Source organism: Macaca mulatta, chromosome 7, assembly GCF_049350105.2.
Source record: "Macaca mulatta isolate MMU2019108-1 chromosome 7, T2T-MMU8v2.0, whole genome shotgun sequence".
Taxonomy (NCBI): domain Eukaryota; kingdom Metazoa; phylum Chordata; class Mammalia; order Primates; family Cercopithecidae; genus Macaca; species Macaca mulatta.
This window is the reverse complement of record NC_133412.1, coordinates 86,479,201-86,498,190: the sequence shown is the minus strand read 5'-3', so window position 1 is coordinate 86,498,190 and position 18,990 is coordinate 86,479,201. Positions and strand designations below refer to the sequence as shown.

General features: G+C 48.6%; 2 protein-coding genes across 19 annotated transcripts in view; one reads left to right on the top strand and one right to left on the bottom strand.

Moving 5' to 3' along the window:
• Positions 1 to 2,999: 2,999 nt before the first annotated feature.
• NR2F2 (nuclear receptor subfamily 2 group F member 2) lies at positions 3,000 to 16,480 on the bottom strand. Of its 4 annotated transcripts, none has more exons than XM_028851329.2 (3): positions 15,592 to 16,480; positions 7,204 to 7,731; positions 3,000 to 4,473 (listed from the first exon to the last, which is right to left on the bottom strand). In XM_028851329.2, exons 1-3 carry the CDS (start codon positions 15,632 to 15,634, stop codon positions 4,199 to 4,201), a joined length of 846 nt encoding a protein of 281 aa, XP_028707162.1. In that variant the 5' UTR covers positions 15,635 to 16,480; the 3' UTR covers positions 3,000 to 4,198. The 4 variants fall into 4 exon arrangements, with proteins under 4 accessions (XP_028707162.1, XP_001099957.1, XP_028707163.1 ...); XM_001099957.4 differs by lacking the exon at positions 15,592 to 16,480 and adding an exon at positions 9,290 to 11,159; XM_028851330.2 differs by lacking the exon at positions 15,592 to 16,480 and adding an exon at positions 7,950 to 9,564.
• Positions 14,549 to 18,990, top strand: part of LOC144329734 (uncharacterized) — a 124,414-nt gene continuing 119,972 nt past the window's right edge. For 5 of the 15 annotated variants that reach the window (XM_077938748.1, XM_077938749.1, XM_077938747.1 and 2 more), the window contains exon 1: positions 14,564 to 14,994. In XM_077938748.1, coding sequence (XP_077794874.1) covers positions 14,992 to 14,994 — 3 coding nt within the window. In that variant the 5' untranslated portion in view covers positions 14,564 to 14,991. Of the gene's footprint in view, positions 14,995 to 18,990 lie in introns of all 15 variants that reach the window. The other 10 variants (XM_077938752.1, XM_077938755.1, XM_077938754.1 and 7 more) reach the window with 5 other exon arrangements.

Here is an 18,990-nt window from a genome sequence, read left to right as displayed (position 1 = left end):
CACAACTTGGACGTGCAAGCAGCAAGTTCTGCCCAAGTCCAGCGGGGTTCGCATTCCGCCCTCCCCACCCCCCCGCCGCCCCGCGTGCCCCAGCTCCGCTCCGGCCCGCGCAAACCCCGGCGCAGCCCCTGCATTAATGAGCGCGAGAACTGACCGAGGTCTGTAAAGACCGTCCTCTCCCCCTCCCCCTATATCATTCAAACATTTAAGATCATTTGCGGATACAGACTTTTTATTTTTCTAATTTGGTTCTTGGAAGGAGAGGAGACAGGAAATCAACTCTCCTGAATATGGGAGGGGGAGGGGAGAGGGTACAGCGTTACCAATATTTTCCTTACGAATTCTGTTGCTTTAATTAAAGAATCGAGGATCGGACTCACTTGCCAGCAAGAGTTTAAAAGAGGGTTTTCGTCCTGCAGACGGAATGGCCTTTAGCGCCCCCCGCCCTCCTTTTTTCCTTTTTGGTAACCAATGTGTTTTCTATTACCCGGCCCTGCCGTGCCTGGCAGCCCGGCGCTCACCGTGCAATGGGAGACGCCATGTTGGCTCAGCTCATAGGACCAAGTCAAAAGCGAGCTTCGAGGCAGAGTTTCACACGCTCGAGCTCCCCCAGACCGCCCCCCGCCCCCGCCCCCCCTCCCCCCCCGCCTGTCGCCGCTTAATGCACATCCCAGGAGTGCAGCTCCGCGCGCTCGGCACCCCGGACTTTCCCGGGGCGCTGGCGGAATTCTGCCGCACGTAAGTGGGGGCGGGGGCTGGGGGGCAGGCACTTTCCCGCAGCAGCTGCCAACTCCAGGTCCCCGTCCCTACAGCCGGCTGGATGCTAATCCAGCCGTCTCCGCGGAACCAGCTTTGGACGTCGCCTGCTAACTTTGAGCCCCAGCTCCTCGCGGCCCAGGGAGAGCTAATGGTGAAAGGCCGAGGCAGGGCGACCGCGAGCCGAGCGAGCAGGCTGGAATCCCCCCCGGGCGCAATCTTCCCCTAGGTTTGTTTGAAAGTGGCGAGAAGCAGCGAGCGCCCCTCTCTCTCCTTGCACTATTGTTGCATTTCGCGTCTAACTGGGTTCTCTCACACCCCCGAGCGCCACGAGGAGGAGGGGGAGCGGGGTTGGGAAAAGAAATAAAGCGAGCTCAGATCAGATGAAAAAAAAAAAAAAAAAAAAAAAAAAAAAAAAAAAACCCAGCAAGGAAAAAGAGACACTTAAAGGGAAAGAGTCGCCATGTTTAGCAGCTTTTTTAAAGATCTCGTCAATTTCACACAGAACGCGCTCGCTGGGTCCCAGCCCTGGTCTTTTGTCCAATTCAGTCGCAGCAAAGATCTTTTGTTCTAACTCAGCGTGAAAAGAAAAACTTTCTTTAAATGCAATAAACTTAAACCGAACTCAAGACTCTAAACAGATCCTCCTCCGGCCACTCTAAACATATACAAGGGGGTTTGTTTTAACCGGTTGAAAAATTTTGGGTCCTGTTTTTCTGCCTCGCAAATCCCAAGCTCATTGCTGAAACTTAAGAGTGTGAGAGAGATTTCCAACGTCTAGAACACATGCTTAAAGCATAAAAAACAGGGATTGTCTTTTGCTTTGAAAATCATAAATTATAATTTAATGCCAATAATAATTTACAACAAATGGCTGTTTACAATAAACTAACACAAAACAAACAAGGAAAAGGGCCTGTGTTTTACTTATTAGAGAAACTTCACACACTCACATGGATAGCACTTGCAAGAGGAAGAAAATAAACAACAACCGACAAAACCTCGAACTAAAGGTCAGCAATACTGTGCCGTAAGAACAGACTTGTATTTATATATGTATGTATCTACAGAAATAAATGAGAGTCAGATGGAAAACTGCACAAATCAGATTTTACTGGTCTGCATGTATTGACTGGATCTGAATATTAACGTTTAATACACTTTACAAAATGATCCCTTTTCTTTCACCTCTCTCACTAGTTTCCCCCCCCCCCCCCTTAAAATTAAACCACAACATGAAGTACTGGCGGTGGGGGGTGGGTTGGAAACCTTGAATAAGAACAAAATTGCAAGCTCCCAGCACTGAGCTTCCTCCAAACCAGGAAAAGATAAAGAGGAAAAATGAAAAAAGACTCCAAAAGAAATAGTTACTACTTCTAAATCAGCACACCCTGTAAACTTTCCTTCCTTCCTTCTTTTTCTGTCCTGCTTTCTCTTCCTTAACTTGGCTTCTAAGGACAAAGGATCCCAAGAGCAGTATAGATTGTAGCTACACAGTCTGAAATGTCAAAATGTCGATGTGTTTTTATGTACATAACTCCAATGGAAAAGATTCCCTTGACCCTGTGGTCATGCTCTCACAGACTGAAGGTAAAGGGGGGAGGGGAGAGGGAACCCAACTGCAAGTTATCATATATACATTAAAAATAGACCCTTCAGTCTTATAACCTATATCACTGAATTTGAAACTCTATCAACAACCACGCTAGAGTAGAACCACAGAATATTTTTAAAAATCGCACCTACTTAAGGAAAAACTCATTGCAAACAACTGTCCTCTAATTACAATGCTGTGATTAGCTTGCTTGAACGATCTTCTGAGTAACTGTCAGAAATGTACAAAAGAGTTTTTTTTTTCTGATCATAAAATAGATACTGATCTCAAGATTTCTAATACTTTTTCACAATACCTTCCCTAAGCAGGCACTTAAGTGTGACAAATATAAGGGCCTTTTTTTTTTCCTGGAAAATCCATTTTTAATTAAAAGGAGGATTAGGTGAATGGGGGTGGTTTACTATATCAGTATGGCACTTCCTAAACCATAGATAAACCATTAACTTCAGCTCCCCCCCACCCACACACACACCCAAATTAAACAGGCAAATACACTAGTCCACCTTTGAACAAACTGACTGAGGGGAGTAAACAAATGCCCCCCCCCCACTGCCCCCCGCCCGGCCAGCTAAGCGAGAGCTCACAGGGGCTCTTCTAGATGTAAAGACAGTGAGTGGGGACAGCCAGGTTTCAGATATCAAATAATATTTTAATTTCTGAATACTTTCAATTTTCCTTGGAATATAACACACAAAGACTCGACCAAACAGTTCAGTTATTATAACTTTTACAGTATACAGAAATGTTGCACTTAAAAAAAAAAAACCTTCAGTTTTTTTAAAACACAAACTGTAAACTCTAAGATACTGAATCAATCACGTTACCTATAAGTGCCAACAGTGTTATTTTTGTCATGCTGATTTCAATGGTATTTTTTAAAAAGGGAAAATATCAACAATTATAATACAAAGGGTTTGCAAATATACAAACAGATATAGGATTTTCATAACAATTCAAGAACTAAGCGGGACCCAATTCAAATTACAAAAGTTCACTTTTTATTCAAAACCTCAGCATGTGTCTTGGACACATTCCTTGGCTGCCAATAAATTCCACAGTTCATTCTCTTTCTTAAAATATTTTTTAAAAGCTAGGTTTGTCATGGTGTCTTTTGGGGAAGGGCAGGGTAGGGGAAGTTAAGTGTTATATGTGGTTCCTCCAGTTCTCTAATTAGAGTGCTCAACTTCACCTAAAATTTTTGGTCACCACTTGTAAGTGCGTTTCCATCATCTTTGAGTTGCCTTTTAAAGTTTTATGTCTTCCTATGATATTTTCATGGACTCAGTTTTAATTCTTGCAGAACATATATTTTAATGATACACAGTTTTTAAGAAGCCAAGATTATATCAAAACTTATTATAGAACCACAGAATAAACTGGTTTGGAACCAGAAAAGTACAAAAAAGAACAGCTAGAGGTACATAGACACAGGACAATTAATAATTTGGAAAAAAAAAAAAAGACTTACTTTCTCCATTCTGCTAATTTTCTCCCAATCTCCTTAAATGCACTTTTAGCAATGTTTTTCAAAAATTTAGCAAAAAAAGAAAAAGACTAATTTCCTTTTTATACAAAAATGATAAGTAGCAAGTTGTTCTGACCGACACAGGAGTTTTTTTTTTTTTTTTTTAATGCATTCTGTAAAAGTTCATTTGACAGTCTTTTTTTTTTTTTGAAATTCACAGTCCATTAAATTCTTCCCCTCTCTTCTTTTAGCAAACTTGTAACATCCTTTTATATCCTTTCTTAACAGAAGGAAATTAAGCAAACAAACCAGTCTTTTGCCTTTTCTTTCTCTGTTTCACTCCCCCTTCTTATTTTATTTATTTATTGAATTGCCATATACGGCCAGTTAAAACTGCTGCCGGACAGTAACATATCCCGGATGAGGGTTTCGATGGGGGTTTTACCTACCAAACGGACGAAAAACAATTGCTCTATGACTGAGGAGGAGACGGTGCGGAGGGAAGGGAGGCGAAGCAAAAGCTTTCCGAATCGCGTCGGCTGGTTGGGGTACTGGCTCCTAACGTATTCTTCCAAAGCACACTGAGACTTTTCCTGCAAGCTTTCCACATGGGCTACATCAGAGAGACCACAGGCATCTGGAAGAAAGTTTAAAAACAGAAGAAGAAGAAGAAGAAGAATTCAGTCATCAGATTAAGAGGTTTGAATTGGGTCACATGAGGTGTGCGCACAGAGCTCTGTCAAACTGCCCCAACCGGAGTTGGAGCAAATGTCTATGTACTGAAAACTTAAGGAGAAAGAGCAAGAGATGGTCCTGAAGAAGTGTTTGCTTTAAAATAAAACATAGCTCAGTGTGCTAGAGGCTTTCACTGCCTGAGTCCTTAGCCTGGGTCATTGAGAGGCCCAAGCAAAAGTGCATTGGGTCTATCTGGCCCAAGTCAGTAAACAGAAGAAACCAAAACTACCAGCACTCTTTCCCCTCCTCCTCTGTAAATAATAGTTTGGCTTATAATTATATAGGGGTTTGTGGGGGTTGGGAGTGGACAACCTGGCCCAGTCCCGAGTAATGGCGTCCACGATCCAGCCTCAGATTCTCCCCAAAGAGGGCGACTCATTTTTCTCCAGTCTTTGAAACTGATTTAAGTGGCCCTTTAAAACTGATCTTGTCAGTTTAGCCTATTGAAGGGCAGCCATGCAAACTGTGATCTCTCTGTTCATTTGAGCTGTTTCTTTTTCCCCCTTTTCTTCTCTCTCCCTTTTTCTCCCACCCCCCTTTATTTTTTAAAACCCAGGTCCCTCCAAGAAGCATCCCCCCTCCCTGTTATCTTCAGGAAAACACTCTTCTTTTTTGATATGTGAAAATACAATAAGTGCCTTTGAAATGAGAAGCTTCTTGGTAAAGGCGGTTCAGGTTGTGACCTGACCTTTCAGGGCTCCCCAGACAAGACTGGGGTTAACACATGCATATTGTGAATCATTAAAACAGATACTCGAAAATCAGCACCACCACCTCCACCCCAAGAACAAGAACACACATGCAACCTCCTCATATGTATATCTAGGACTCTGCATGTCTACAGAATGTAGAGGTGTCTGTGGACAGGAACTAAAAGATCTGTTTGCATAGGACTCCTTCCCTCTGCATCCTCGGAACTGTGTGTCTCCCTCTGAATCAGATAACAGGAACCTTTATCTCTTTGTGAGGCAATTTGCATTCTCCACACAGGCCTCCACATTTTGCAAATAGTCATAAATTAAACTGTTAATGACAGTATCAGGCATTTTTTTTTTTTTCCTTGAAAGACCAAGGGTAAGGCTAAGAGCTAGCAATGATATCAAGAAATTAACAACTACCTCCATCATCCAAGAAGGTGGGCTGAGTGTTGTATTGTGGGACAGGGATGAAGGTGGCTATGAGGTAGGGAAATATCTTGCCTGCATATCTGCAGCAGGCAAACGTTCTAGATATGAGGGGCTCTCGAGAAAAATAATCCCCATCCAAACCTCTGCAAACAGCTTCCCTGCCCAGACACTGGCCTTTAATTGATTACCTAAGGACTTCCAAAGGCAGAATTTGGGGTGGCTGTGCAGGGAGATTTTATGTGGAAAGCAGCAATGTACAAGACTTAGCAGTTTGAAGACTCAGAACCTGCAAGCCGTTCAGCTGATGACTTAGTTCCCCAGACTTCTTTCAAATAAAGAAGAGATTGTGGACCTCCTTTATGTTTGCCACATAAACTACGCATTTCTCCTCGTTTCCTGTTACAAGCTTAAAATATTGTAGTGGGTGACTAGGTTCCAAGCCCTGCTAATGTCCAAATGTTTGTTATTCTTAATCGGGAACCCCTTTCCCCTCTCAGCCATGACAAAGGGATCAGCTGACAACTTAGTACAAGAATGTGAAAAGGGGTTGGTGATTTCCATCCACCTGGGCTATGCTGAACTCAACCTGGAGGCAGCCAAAAAGCTCAGGTGTGGCCCAAAATGGAAAGCCAGACACTTTCAAAAATCATTTTGCCTCAAGAGTTAATTAATATCAGATCTATTACTCACACAGGTTAAACTACATGCAAACTAATTAGATTGCATAATGCAGTCAATGATGGTTTTATATCTCTAGCAACATCCATATCCAGCCCAAGTTGGCATACACTTTGGGATGTTTGAAAATTGCCTTAAGTGTTTGCTTGGGCAGGGGAAGCAAGAGGCCAGAGTCTTCAACCTCCTGCAGACATTCTAAAGAGTTATGACAGTCCCTTTCCTCCTCTTGCCCCCTTCCTGACAGATCTTTTCCCCTCTCCTGGCAGTCTGCATTATTTCAATAAGAATATGATTTTGAAAATTGCTGCCCTCAGGTTGGATTTGCCTGGAGCTCCAACTCCTACTGAGTTAGCAGGCAAACTTTTCCCCTGCAGGGGCAAACTTGCCCCTGTAGAGACACTGTCAGGGCTGCTCCAGTGTCCAGGGGCATCTCCTGGAGGCCCAGCCAGGGTGTTAGAGAAAACCCAGGTCTTGAAAAGATTCCCTGGGGCCCAGCAGGCCCAGGGGGCCTGGGCTCAGGAAAGGGAAGAGGAGAGGGCATCCCAATCTGGATACTGCAGGTAGGGGAACTAGGCAGCAGAGGCTGCCCTATGGCCCATTTGGGGAATCTATCTGAAGCATCCTTCCTGCAGTCCAGCCTTCCTCTCCTCTCCCCAGGACAGGCCTGGTGGTGCCCAACAGCTATACAAAGTTCCCACTTCAAGTTGCACTCAACAGTTTGGCCTTTCAAGGAGCAGTATGGGTTTGCCCTGGGGACTCCCAAGTTCTCTGGGCCCCAACTCTGGGCTAGGAGCCCGTGGGCACGAGAAGACAGGGCTCCTTCCTACCTGAGGTGAACAGGACTATGGCCTTGAGGCAGCTGTACTCGGCTGAGTCAACGTGCAGCGCCTTGAGCTTCTCCACTTGCTCTTGGAAGATCCGTATGTGGTCCATAAAGGCGACCACCCGGTCGGCGGACATGGGCGAAGCATGCAGGCCAGCGGCGGCCAGGAGCGGGGCGACATGGAGGGGCATGGAGCACTGCGCCGCATTCAACACAAACAGCTCGCTCCAGGTGAGGCGAAGCAGGGCCACCTGGTCCGTGATCTGCAGGTCGGGGAAGAAGGGGATGTTCCGGGCCCACTCGACGGCGCTGAAGAGCATCCTGGCGGCCAGTTCACAAATGTTCTCGATACCCATGATGTTGTTGGGCTGCATGCATTGGCTGCCGAAGCGCGACGTGGGATAGGGCTCGGCGCGCAACAGCAAGGAAATATATCCGGACAGGTACGAGTGGCAGTTGAGGGGGTCCCCGTTGGTCAGCGCGAACTGCCCGTGGGTCGGCTGGGTCGGCGGCATCCTGCCCCTCTGCACCGCTGCGGGGAGGAAAGGAGACACTCCACAGTTAATGACCAGCCTCAGTCCCCAGGTTCCCCGGCGGGGTCTGCCCCAGTCCGACCCCCACCTGACCCAGGCCCTGAGCAGCGCAAGAACCAGGCAGGCCTGCCACAGACCTGGAGTCGCCAGGCTTTTGGCACCATTCCTTTGAAACCACCACCCAGGCGAGCTCTGAGGGTCAGAGGGGCACACTTGCCTCCGAGGCCCGCTCAGGGCTGGTCCACCGAGGACCCAGAATTGGCCACTTTGCCTCGGGGTCCCCGGCGCTGTGGGCGGGATGTAGCATTCTGAGGGCATCTTTCTTCTTTACTGCTAAACAGCTGATATTTCTTATTGATTGGAGGAGAGGGAGCGGGAGGGGCGAGTCTGGGGGGAGGGTGAGACGCTTTTGCAAAAGGCACGAGGGTTCACCCCAGACGGCCTGTGGCCACTCCGGAACGACTCTCCCACAAACCCCAAAGCCCCAGCCCCAGCCCGGCGGGGAACCCCCAGTGAGAGACAAGCAGAGAGCGGAGATCTGGCGTCTGTCTAATCAGTGTGCTCGGAGAAAGAGACCGAGGGAGAGGGCGGAGAGAGAGAGAGGCCGGCTTAAGGAGAGAGGAAGCCGGGAGAGGCAGGGAGCAGGCGGCCGGCACTAGCGGAGCCTGAGCAGGGCCTGTAAGGGCCGGGGAAAGCCGGCGAGGCTCGGGCTCAGGCTGTTATCTGACTCCGGACCTGGAGAGTCGCTCTCGCAGAAACACAAAGAAACCCCGGCGTTGGCTCGCCCCAACCCGGAGCCCGCGCCCCGCGCCGAGCGCGCCATTGGTAAAGCACGGCTCGCGGCGCTCGGCGAATTTTATATCACAAAGACCCAACTCGCGCAGAGCGAAAGCAGCCGCCCAGGGCCCCTCGCCCACCCTTTCCTACTTCCTATCGCGCTCTCTTCGTTTCAAAAGTGAAAGGAAAAAAGCAAGCAAAGGTTTTTTTTTTGTTTTTTTTTTTTTTTTTTAGCAGAATGTTAATCCACGGAGGGTCACATGAGCGCTGCCCGGGCGGCAGCGTTAATACGGCGAAGTGCATAAAATTGCCATTTGTAATTTGAACCTCCTGTACAAAAGTACAATCTCAGGTTGTGTTTTTTTTTTTTTTTTTTTTGAGAGGGTGGGGGCTGGGGAAAGGGGTGAAGGGGAGGGACATGTTGAACATGCAGGAAAAACAAGGGGAGAGAGAGAGAGAAGTAAACTAGGCTTTAAAACAACAACAACAACAACAAACACCCCATCCCTTGCAGAAAGGCAGACTCCAGTGAACTCACAATCAATGCAAAGCAAATGAAAACAGCCCAAAGACAGAGTAAAGAAGGAAATCAGTCGGCCAAAGCATGCGGATTTGGGGTTTGGGTTCCAATGCAGAACTCGCTTCTAGTATAAAACCCCTTTCCGCTGCAATACGAAGAGAAGAGCTTGGGGCTTCTTGTCCTTACCCAGAGCAGGCTAGCCAAACGTACCCAGGACCCCGGGACCCAGGACGAGGGAAGGAGAAATGAGAGGCCGATACCTTCCCGTCTCATGCCCACTTTGAGGCACTTTTTGAGGCGGCAGTACTGGCACTGGTTGCGATGGTGCTGGTCGATGGGACAGTTCCGGTTGGCGCGGCACGTGTAACTCAGGTTCCTCCGCACGCTGCGCTTGAAGAAGCTCTTGCAGCCCTCGCACGTGAACTGGCCGTAGTGCTTGCCGCTCGACTTGTCCCCGCACACCACGCACTCGATGTGTTGCTGCTGCTGCTGCTTGTCGCTACCCGGGCCGCCAGGGCCGCCCTGTCCACCGGCTGCCGTCTGGGCTGGCGTGCTGGCTGGGCCCCCTTGGCCGGGCGTCTGTGGCGTGTGCGGGGCGCCGGGCGGCGGGCCGGGCACGGGCGGCGCCTGCGAGGCCTGGCTGCCCTGTGAGCCGGGCACCTCGTCCTGGGGGTCGCGCCACGTGCTGACTACCATTGCCATATCTATGGGGGCCGCGTCCGGACTTCCTGCTCCCCTGGCTGCGGGCGGCGGCGGGGCGGCGGCGGCTCCCCGGGTCTCGGGCTCCGGCGCGCCGCCTTTTGTGTGTGCGAGGGTGCAAGAGGGCGCGGGAGGGAGCCCCGGGTGGCTCGGGGGCTGGTTGGTTGAGGTTGGTTAGTTTTTCCTTTTTTGTTTTTGCTTTTGCAAAGTTTTGTCGATTGCTTGTCTGGCCCGGTGTGTTTGTTTTGTTTGTTTCCCTCGGCTCAGCTTTGTTGGTTTCGGGGGGCTTTCCGCCGGGAGGGGAGGGGAAGGGGACAGGATAGCGAGTGGGAGCAGAACGTGGAGAAAGAGGGAGGGGAGGGAGAGCTGAAGTCGATTGTCTGGCTTCAAGACAGAAGTAGGAGGCAAAAAAAAAAAAAAAAAAAAATCTCTCCAAAGATCTCGCTCGCTCTCACTCTCTCCCTCCCTCTCTCGTTCACTCTCTCGCTCTTAGAGCTGGTGTGCAGCCGAGGAGTTGGCGGAGGAGGAGGAGGAAGAGGAGGAGGAGGAGGAAGAGGAGGTGGTGGTGGAGGAGGAGGTAGAGGAGGAGGAGAGGCGACTGTCCGGGGGCCAAGTCCAGGGCAGCCCACAGTCAGCCATTCAGGAAAGCCATCGAAATCAGGAGGACTAGGAGATCGGAGGCGCCGGGTGCGGGCGCGCCCAGGGAGCCAGGCAGGCCGGGGCGGAGGCCGGCGGCCCGCGGAGTGGCCGGAGCGCTGCCCGGGTCCGGGGGAATCAGCATGAAAGTGGTCCGCGTCGGGCGCTGCGCAGCGTCGTCCTGGCGCTGGGCCGCCGCCGCCGCCGCCGCCGCCTGCCCCGGGCGTCCGGCGCGCGCCTCGCTCTCTCCGGCCGCCGCTGCCCGCAGTCGCTGGGTGGAGGCCGCTCGCCGTTCCCTGCGGGCCGCCCGGGCCGCCGCTGCCGCCGGAGCCGCCGCCGAAGCCGCCGGGTCGGGCCCGGAGCCGCCGCGTCTAGCGCCGCCGCCGCCGCTGAAGTCGCTGCTGCCGCTGCTGCCGCCGCCGGAGCCGCTGCTGCTGCTGCTGCCGCCGCCGCCTCACACACATAGGGAAAGAGTCAACTCGCCGGCGGCGGGGGAGAAATGATAAAAGAGAGAGAGGAGGGCAGATCACCACCTAGAAGCACATCCTTCGTGCGCAGAGGGGGGAGAAAAAGACGGAGAGAAAGAATGAAAGAGGGGAAAAAAGGCAGCACGGCACCCGGAGAAAGGAGGCAACTCGGAGAGAGGAGGAGGAGGAGAAGAAAACACACGCGCGCACGCACACACACACCGCGGAGAGAAAAGAACAGAGAATCAAAGTGATCAAATATGCTAAAAAGGGGGGCGCGGGAGGGAATGCGATTTATAGGCGCCGGGGCTGGCAGAAGTGGCTTCTCCGCGATCAGCTCACTGAGCTCTCTATATAGTGAACTTTGACACGACTGCTGCAACTTAGCGCACGTTGCCATGGCGACGGCGCGCCTTATAAGGCAGCAGCCGGGGTTGGCCTGGCCAGGCGCGCGCGCACCGCCCCCTCGCCGTCATTGGCCGGACTGCGGCGGCCCCGCCATGGCGGCCGCGGGCGCAGCCCGGTCCTAGCGCGAGCGGCATCGCCGGCGCGGCGCGGGGCGCCCGGGGGACCGGGGGTTGGGGGGGCGGGGGCGGGGGCGGGGGCGGGGTGGCCGCGCCGCCGCTGCCGCCGAGCGGGGGATGGGCCGGTGCTGGCCCTGCGAGCGCTGCTTCTGCTCTCCCCACATCCCGCACCCGAGGTTCCGCCCCGGCGGGGAGACTAGCGCAGCGCGCACACACAACGTCTCTTAAAGGCTCCGCGAGAGGCTTTGGATGGAATCGGGGACTTTGCCTCTCGCAACTTGGCGATGTCATGAAATCCGCCGCTCGCGCACCACCCGGGATTCCTGGCGCATCTTAGTGCCCACAATGCCAAAGAAAAGTTCCCTGGTTTCTTTGCAGAGGGGTAGGGAGTGAGGGTGGGAAGGTGCCACGAACTGAGCTTGTAGGCATTTTCCAAACAAAGATTTGGCCAAATCCGGGTGATGGCAAACCCTTCTCTTAATTGACTCTGATCACTTGTTCGGTTTGGTGGCTCATGTGTATATATATACATATATATGTGTATATATATATATGTGTGTGTATATATACATGTATACACACACACACACACATATATATATATTCTTTTCAGAGGATAAAAGCCGTTCTGTTTCTGCATATTCCTTGTAGGGTTAACATTTCACAGGTATGTGGCCTGACATTTTAATTGCCCAAATAAAGCATCTCGGATGCTGAGAAGCAGAAGTAGACTTCACCTCATTGTCATGACGCAATTAAAATCAATTTTCCTCAACTTTACCCTCTCTCGCTGGTTTTTGCTAACTGTCCAGCCAACATCCTGCCACACACCCAGTCATGGTGAGAGGGGAAAGACCTCTGCCCACTGATGGACAGGAGGAGGCAGCCGCCCAGCCTCCCCTGTGCACACCCTCTGTACACACATGTAAGCGCACATGTATCAGATGCACATTTGTCAATGTACACAGACAAAGACTTCACCGACTATGCTTCTAGGTCATAGAACAGTTGAGTACGGACTTCATTGTTCCTCAAGTTCCTTTTAAGCATTCATATAGTCATTAAAACGCACCCAGAGATTCTACCCCAAATGGGAAATAATACTAATACAGGTCACAAGAACCAAACACAAGTCATATTCTACCTCAAGAAGTCACTGCAAAAAGAACAACTTCATAGCCCATTGCCATCCTGCTCCATGTGCTAAAATAATTGAGACAGTTGTGTCTTTGAATTCCAGGGTGTCTGGTTTTAAACATCAAACATGTAGAATTGCTCTCAGAACACACTATATTCCAACACAGTAAACTTGTTGTTTGATTATGACCAGTTAGTGAATTACCATTATTCCACATTTATACAAGAAAATTGTGTCTCCTTTGTACACACTTTGCACCAAGAGAAAACCTTATGCCGGTAAACCAACCAGGTTTGTGAACAATTAAAATATTTTACACAAAAGACGCTGAGCTCCAGGAAAAAAATGAACACATATGAAGAGTAATTTGACGACCACAGAAAACATCCTTGGTAGCTGAAAAAAAAATTGACAGGATAAAGATATTTTAAAAATAAACCATACATATAATTGACATGTATAGATTACATTTTACATTCAATTTTCTTTACACACACAGGCAGAATATGAGGTAAGGACTAAAGATCTGGGCAGATAAGGACGGTTTTTAGGAAAGGAAAAGTCTTTTAAGCTTCATTCCTGAAACCTCCTCAACCCTCACTCTTTCTCCGATGAAATCACGTATTTCACTAAAGCTGCAGGTTCTCGGTTTATTTGAAAGTTGTTAAATAAATTTTTTAAAAGCCCAACAAACCTACAGTGGACACTGAACTATCATAAACCTGGTGTGTAATAAGATTGCCACAGAGTGAAGCCAAGTTGAGAATTTCAAGTTGATTAGAGACACAATATAACTTTCTCCTAAAGAGGATAAGAAGGATGGAAAAGAAATCATTACAGAGGAGAAGGTTTTTGGTTGTTGTTGTTGTTTTCCCTTTCAACCTCTTTGATTCAGGAATTGCTAATGTTACAAATGTCAGTAGATTAGGGACAAGCTCAGCTGAGATGTGATGAGACTGGGGTTGAGATAGGAAATATAATGGGCATTCCCATCTCAATAGAGGATGAAAATATTTGATTATAGGGAAATCTTAATCTCACCTCCTGAATGAGGAGACTTCCATAGCAGATTACCTTTTACAAACATGGGAAGGGACAAAATCGAGGAGGAAGAACTTCCCCAGTCCACTCAGAGATTTTTGGAATTTGAAGTACGCTCTGATGGCCTTAGATTGAAATGGAAGAATTTCCCAAACCATATCTTAAAAAATTGGAGCCTGCTGGGCAAATGATCACAGGGCTGCCATAAAGTCAGCGTATATCACTCTGCATTTTAGGACTCATTCAGTTATGAAATGCTGTTACAAGGGGTAAAAACATCACCATATGAATTATACTTAATTTTAATGCATAGAAGAAGAGACAAGACTACAGACTGAGAAGAAAAAAGGCAAAAATATTTCAAATGTCTTCGCCAGAGATGCTCACTTGCTGTGCATCTAAGGTTGAAAAGCTCTGAGAAGACAAAATCAATATATTATTGTTATTTTTTAAAAATCCAACTCAGTCTTTTTTTGCAGATGTAAATTTATTTTAATGAGAAGAATGGCAAGCTTTAATTTGCCTAGAGAAAGGTGGGACAACATTTGCCCTAATCTAAAAAAGAAAAGAAAGAAACTCAATACCCAGCAATATAATTTTCTTGCAGAAAGCGGCCTGATGGGATGTATTTCTTTACAGATTAAATCACAATATGAATACAGAGCCCAGCAAATGCCGAGTTTAACTCTGAACTCAGTAGAAACCAGTTCCGTCCTCCAGGATTCATTGAATTCCTCCTTTCCCTCAATCTAGTCCGTGTGTGTTTTTCTCTTCCACCACACTGGAGCTCCATGAATAGGGAAAGGAGCTTCCATTGTGTCCCTCTGAACTTCCAAGTCAATGCAATTTTTAACCACTGGCTTGTGGTACTTTGAAAATCACCAGGGGCTGTCAGAGTTGGGTCCTCTGAAAAATTTACAGTGCTAAATCAGAGCATATGCTGGGAGGGAAAAAATTGCTTAAGATTGGAGCAAGTACAGTATCTGTCTGCCCCCTAGTGTAAGAGTCCTGGCTGCCTAAAATTCAACTTTAAAAGAAAAGGAGCTCTTAAAGGGAAACGACTTTGGACTCACGTAGGCATAGGAGAATGAAACTTCTGTACATTTTAATCTGAATAATTCTTCAGGATTTAAAATTAATTGGCTCTGGCTTGGTTGGACCGTACTCGGATCTCGCCACCTCTGCGTTTCCCGAGCCACTGGCGAAGAGGTGATTTTTTTTTTTTTTTTTTTTTTTGAACTGGGTTTATGTGCGTCCCCCTCACCCCCTCCTCTCTTTTTCTTTCTCTCTGTCTCTGTCGTCTCTCTCGCTGGCTTTTTTAAAATGAGGAACCGCTCCTTGAATGTTCTGGACAGAGCACAGAATTGCTTCTTAAGTCAGCCCGGCGCGGTTGCAATAGACAGCAAAAAGGTAAACGTTTGCCTGAAACCCGCACGCCAGCTCCACCACCCCGCCCGATGGTGAGTACCCTTCTCGTCGCGATTCTCCCTCCTAGCTTAACCGAGCGCTCGCCTACCCGAACCGTGGCCGAGGGCGCCGGGCTAGGCTTTTCTCCCTCCCTGCCTGCCTGTCAGTTGCACAAGGTTGCAAAATGAAGCGCAGAGGCAAAGCGAACAGTAAATTCTTATACTTAGTGCGAGCCTGGCAGCTCCTTTGCTAGAAAACCGAGTCATCTGCTGCTTGGAAAACCACGCTTATAGGACTGGTTTTTAGTTTGTTCTATGGAAGGAAATGAGTTTGAGGAGACAGGACGAGGAGATAGGAGGCTCCGCAGTCTTAACGCTTCGGTTTAATCATATTTTGGCAGCTTTGCAATTGTATTTCCCCCCTCTCCCCCCACCATCTCTCCTACCACACACATGTAATAAAATATGGCAATGCATTGAATTGACTCTGTTCCCCCCTTCCCCGAACCCCTTAAACCACAGTCCTCGGCATTTCATACACGTTAGCAAACCGATATTTTGAAAAACCCCAAGTCATCCCCAACCCCACACAGCACAAGGAGAAAAGTGAGAAAGGAAAGAGAGAGAAAAAAATACTGTAAGTAAACATACCAAAACCATATTTGCCTTGTTCAAGATCCCAAACCGCTTGCATCTTCCTCCTAAACTGGAATAACTCTCCTTTAGTTTGGCGGGTGAAATAAATGCTTTGTTGGCCCCCTGAAAAGATGTGTCTTTGATAATTAAAGAGAATCTCCTCCTCGGTGTTTATCTAAGCGATTGTGCAAACTGATAAAAAGTAGGCACTAGCCTGCAGGGAAAAAGAGGAAAGGTGAAGGGAGAGATCTTCCACCTCAAGGAAGTGCTTCCCCATGTATTAGGCTCTCTCAGCCTTGGAAAACCCTGCACACTAACTTTAGAGAGACAAGGTTTCAGGGAGCTTTGTACATAGCTGCTGAGGAATGCAAGCCTCGCCTTTAAGAAAAAAAACCCCAAACCGTAGGTAGGAGATGTCTGGAGTGATCCTTGTCTCTCATCTCATTCCTTAGAAGGAAGAGTGCGTTGTTACACCTTGTTTGGGGCTGGAAAGACGAGACTTTAAAAACACCCGTCCAATTGAAAAAAATCTCCCAACTTAATGAGTTTAGTCGGAGGCTGGAGCAAACGGCTCAGCCTCAGCAGAAAATCGCCAACAACTATAGGCGATATTGCAAAGCAAGACGACCCAAGGCACAGCCAAATTCCACTGTTTGGGGTCGAGAGGGATGGAGGCTAATCCTAAAGCAAGTTGGGAAAAAACAGAGGTGGAAGAGGAGGGGGAAAAAGCATCAGCCTCGCAGACTGGCAGACAGGCTTCCCTCATCCTGCATCAAAGATAGAACTTGAGACAGGAGGGCAACATTTTTCCTAGGAATCCGTTGGAATCCTCATTTTCTACTTTTAACTCAAGTCTCCCCAAGTGATTTTTTTCCCCCTCTCCCCTGTGGATTTCTGCCTCCCCCCTTTCCGGTCCTCATTCTAGAACTTTCCTGAGAAGGAAATCTATTTCTTTTGGGGGGAGGGGTTCCCCATTCCATGCCTTCAGATAATGAATGCTTGATTCACCCCCTCCCTTTCTCTACTCCCCAAAACGAATAAAGGAAGCAGGAATATGGTAACTAGTGAAAATTGAATATAAACTATGCTGCCTCTCACAGTTTAATACAGTTTTAACTAATGGATTTCTGTTTTGTTTTGTTTTAAGAGAAGAATAATGGGGAAACACGGATCTTTTATTTTAGGAAACTGTTATGGTAAGATGTATGTCAGACTTGACAAATGGAACTAACGCTCTTCGGCTGCTTCTTGTCCTTGTCTTAAACAGGAATTAAGTTAAACACAGTGCTGAATGTTAATTACATGTTTACTGGCTAATGAAAATTACAAATGGTTTTGCCACCTCAAACAATGATGAAAACTCTGAAGACACTGTAATTATATACTTTGAGCAAAATAACTCAGAATATTGATCATAAGAAGTGTAAATCTTTTTAAACTATTCATTAATACCATAAATATGGGCTACAGAAGTTTTTCCTTGCGGTTTGTCTCATCAGTTATACTGAGTGGATGGATGGTGAGGCTCCTCTGGGGAGGAGGTGAACTCATTCTCTTAGTAGAAGGAGGCCACTTGTGTAACTGGGGGGTGCCCCCTCCCTTTCGCCCCCGCCCCCTTCATCCCCAGCAGAAGGTCGAGGAATAGTTGAACAGGAAGGCCGAGCTCAGGGCAGGTGAAGGTGATCACAGCCTGGCCTTTTCCCTCCCCTCCCTGCCCATCTCACTCCTCTCCCTTCTCCCTTTCCTGCCAGTTCTGATCGATGACTGCCTTCCCCACCTCGGGCACCAGTGGGATAACCTGGCATTCGGGGGTTCCTAATGGAGGACCAGTTGGACCAAGAAGGTCACCCCACCCACAACTCAGCCATGGAGCCCTGACAACTTAAATTCCCTCCTTCAGAGATGGCTCAGGCAGTTCTTTGCAAAAGAAGGAAAAAAAAAAAGTTAGGGATGGTGGTTGCTATTGGGTAAGGTGGCTCAGGCGGCTGAACCAGAACTGGTTTCCCTGGGTTTGGAAGCAGAAAACTTTTTTGTTGTGGTTTTCTTTTAACTTTGGCCAGAGTTGTAGTGCTGGCAGCCACTCCGATCTCGGAGGTCAAAGGTGAGGGCTACATTAACCCTAAAAGGCTGTCCTGGCCTGGCCACAAGGCCAAACAGGCAGGGGAGAGGGGGTTTGTCAGCCTTGCAACTTGGCACTTTGGAGGGGACATCTGTGGAACCCACACTTGGGGGGCACAGCATCAAGTGTGGGTTTTCAGTGAAATATTGAGGATTTTTAAAAAAAAGTGCCCTAGGCTTGCGGGACTAGAGTCCTCTTTTTCCCTGAGAATTCCCAAGGCGCTGGTCTTTGTCTTAGAAGGAATGGAGTTTCTGAATGGTGTGAAAGGGACAGAGAGGGTCGCTTCAAATCGATTTTACTTGTCCTTTCTGTCTTTTCGGATCAACGCCCTTCAATGGGCACAGAGGTGCTCTTTCAACCAAAAACTTGTGCTACATTTTCTGCCTGTATTGGTGCTAAATACAATAAGCACTGGGCAGGGTTTTTTTTTTTTTTTTTTTTTTTTTTTCCTTTGCTCTCCAAAGCAAGAAAGCACCCTAATTAAATTGTTTTATATGGACAGTCAAGACGGACCAATTAAGTATGCATTAGTATAAAGATATAGTCTGCAGATAAGGTTGTTTAGAAAATCATGTGTAGGACAAAGGAGAGGGCGCTAGCATTTTGGAGAGGTGCCTAGACTCAGCAAGGTCATGCCCCTTCCTCCTTGGGCCCCAGGAGAATTGCAAAGGCCCGGGCCCCAGGTGAGAAGGGAACAAGCTCGCTAACAGGTGGGCGACATTGCGGGAGACTTTCAGGCCCGAAGCCCCGGCCCAAGAGTAGTGGAGTCCGAGGATCGGGATTCCTCACATCTTACTCGGGCAACGTAGCAGACCTAGGTAGCGGGTCCTATAGGACGCGGCGGGACCCTGCAGTGCCCTACTCCAGGTCGAGCCTACTGCACGATGTCCCAGGTCCAGGGTGGGCCCTGCACTAATGAAATCGTCTGCGCCCGGGAAAGGCCAGGAGGGCCAAGGGACACCGACAATGTCACGGCCGCAGCCCTCTCACAGCCAATATCAGGGCAGGAGGCCTCCACCTAACACCTCCAAGCTAGGAGTTTTTTCTCGTCTAAGGAAAGGGGAGTTTTTCTGGGAGGAAAGTAACGTTCCCACCCGACGCCATCCGGCCCGATGGAAGTCGAGGATCAGTCTCTAGAGTAGAGGAAAGGCCGAGGGGTCGGAGAAAGGGTAGCAGGGAGAGCGGCTTGTCGTCCAGCTGATGCAGCTCTGGGCTTCTCCACCCCCTCTCCTCCCTCAGAGGTGTGGGCGGGCGGAGAGCATCTCTCCTCTAAGGAGGCGACCCCCATAGCAGGG